This window comes from Chiloscyllium plagiosum, unplaced genomic scaffold (genome assembly GCF_004010195.1).
Source record: "Chiloscyllium plagiosum isolate BGI_BamShark_2017 unplaced genomic scaffold, ASM401019v2 scaf_73580, whole genome shotgun sequence".
Taxonomy (NCBI): Eukaryota; Metazoa; Chordata; class Chondrichthyes; order Orectolobiformes; family Hemiscylliidae; genus Chiloscyllium; species Chiloscyllium plagiosum.
The window spans coordinates 2073-4501 of NW_025195655.1; the positions used below are offsets into that span (position 1 = coordinate 2073).

Consider the following 2429-nt stretch of genomic DNA (forward strand, 5'->3'; position numbering starts at 1 on the left):
CACGATATTGCTGGGAATGGAGATATATAGGCTGGGACCTTTCTTCACTGGAACGTAGGAGGTTGAGATTTATTATAAAATAATAAGGGGTATAGATAAGCAGAATAGCAAGAGTCTTCTCCCCAGGGAGAGTTCAAGACTGGGGGGTATATTTTTAAAGTGAGAGGCGAACGATTTAAAAAGAACATGAGGAGCAACTTTTGTTACACAGAGATTGGTTTGTGTGTGGAATGATTTTCCTGAGGAAGTGGTGGATGTGGATACAGTTACAATGTTTAAAAGACATTTGGATAAGTAGATGAATGGGAAAGGTTATGGGCCAGGAGCAGGCAAGCAGGAATACTCTAGTTTGGGATTTTGGTTGGTGTGGACTGGTTGGATCGAAGGGTCTGTTTCCAGGCTGTATGACCATGACTCTGTGACTTGGTCTTTACCTGGGTCCTGGACCCCGGTCTCCTGCCCCCGGTCTCCCAGCCTCCTGCCCCCGGCCCCCCGGTCTCCCAGCCTCCTGCCCCTGACCCCGGGCTGGCTGAGCTAAAAGGATTGCTCATGCTCCCACCTGAGTTGCAGGTTTCGGTGTCAGGGACACTGAGCTTGCTGATGTTTACCTGTGAGTGGCTGGCTGTTTTACGATGCTGCTGTGGGGAGAGCTGACCACTGCTGAAGCCTTCCCCAGGGTGATAGGCCGTGGGATCTTGCTTTTGCTGCTCCCTGCCTGGTGTGGCCTAGTAGGCTGGGGGTAGGCCTCACTGCCCTTGGCCGCTCTGTTGAGGGAACTGTCAGAGTTGGTGTCCTCCTCCGAGGCTGTCATTGGTGAACTTCCTGAGGCTGCCCTTCGTTCTTCCCCTGAGGAAGCTGAGGAAGAAGTGAGTGAGGAAAGATGTATTAGCCGACATTGCCTCTTGTTCATCAGCACACGAGCTAAATCCAGGTGCCTGGACCTCCTCTGGCTCAGTCTTGTCTTGAAGGAGACTGATGCTGAATGATCTGACCCCGTATCCTCCTCTGACATCAACACTGGAATCCGACTCTTCCTTTGGGAACTGGTTGCTGTGCTCAGATGGCCATCTCCAATCAGGGTCTTGCTCCTTTCTCCCTCTCCCTCCTGCCTCGTCTCTGCCTCAGGCGAGTGCCTGGGCTCCACTCGGCCTACAGGTTCAGGCTCGTATGTCCTCTCCAGCGAGTCTTCTCCTGTTCCTACCCCGTTCTGGACCCTCGTCTCCCCACCTTGGGGCGCAGTTGGACTGGGAGCTGTAGGCTGTCCATGCTCTATGGAGTAGCCGCCATTTTGTGTTTCTCGGGGCTGGAAGAACTCGTAATGATCATGAGGCAGGAGTTGTCCACTGGAAGACATAATGTTGAGGTGGGTCTTCTCAGCAATGTGCAGGAAGGTGCGTTCAACCTTGGTGAAGGGACAGGAGGTCACTGCAGTGACAACTGGGCAGAGTGGCTTCGTTTCAGACTTGATGATGGATGAGAGTGTTCCGGGTTCAGAGACGTCCAGCTGACTGCCCAGTGCCTGAGGCCTCTCGCTCTGGGGGGTCACAGCAGCTAACGTACCAAGGTCAGGGTCAGGTGCCAGCTCCCCTGCCGTGGGTGATTTATGAAGGTCACCGGGTGAGAACAGTACCAGGGTTTTGGAGGCTTCCTCCTGTTCCTGCTCTCCATCAAACGCCGAGAGACGGCACTGGCCTTCCCTCTGATCGTCAGCCAGCAGTGTCGAAGGAGCAGCCTCCTGACTGCACTCTGAGCTCTTCTCACTCTGCTCACTGCTCGATTCACTCAGCTCCTTTCCTTCCTCTTGCTGCTCCCTCACATCTGCACTCTCCTCCTCCTCCTCCTCCTCCTCCTCCAGTTGGCTGGGCCGCTCACACTCCAGGTCAAATGTAGCAGTGAGGACCACTCGGGAGAAATCCACACGCCGTGGGCGATCAGTGAGATCTCTCTCACTGTCCACCTCTCGGACAGCAACAGCGCGTCCTATGGGCAGGGACCCCCTCAGCCGAAAAGGGCAGGGGAGGTCAGCAATCGTAGCCACGGGTACAGCATCCAGCTCATCGACCTTGTGGGGCAGCACCTGAAACCAGAAAACAGACATCATGGTGAAATGTCTCTCTCATACACACTCACTCACTGAATCTCACATACACACACACTTTCTCACACACAGACAACCAGAGACAGTCAGACACACGCACCCTGTCTCACACTCGCACACACACACACATCCCGTGACCACCACAAGCTGACAGGCTGCAGGGAGCGAGAGAGAGCGCCAGTCTGCCTGCCTCCTGTTCTCTAGGCTTGCAGCTTACAGACTGAGGCAGGCAGCAAGGGGACAGCAGGACAGGGGGCACAGCATCAGTCAGGGGGGGACAACTCAGGATGGAGAGGGGGACTGACTGGTGAGGCACATGTTGACCGAGAGA

The 2429-nt window shown here is 54.9% G+C and overlaps 1 protein-coding gene across 1 annotated transcript; it reads right to left on the reverse strand.

The window, feature by feature from the left end:
* Positions 1-604: 604 nt before the first annotated feature.
* On the reverse strand, positions 605-2098 carry LOC122545850 (tau-tubulin kinase 1-like). The gene has a single exon (XM_043684747.1). The coding sequence runs from the start codon at positions 2096-2098 to the stop codon at positions 605-607; it is 1494 nt and encodes a 497-aa protein (XP_043540682.1).
* Positions 2099-2429: the final 331 nt, after the last annotated feature.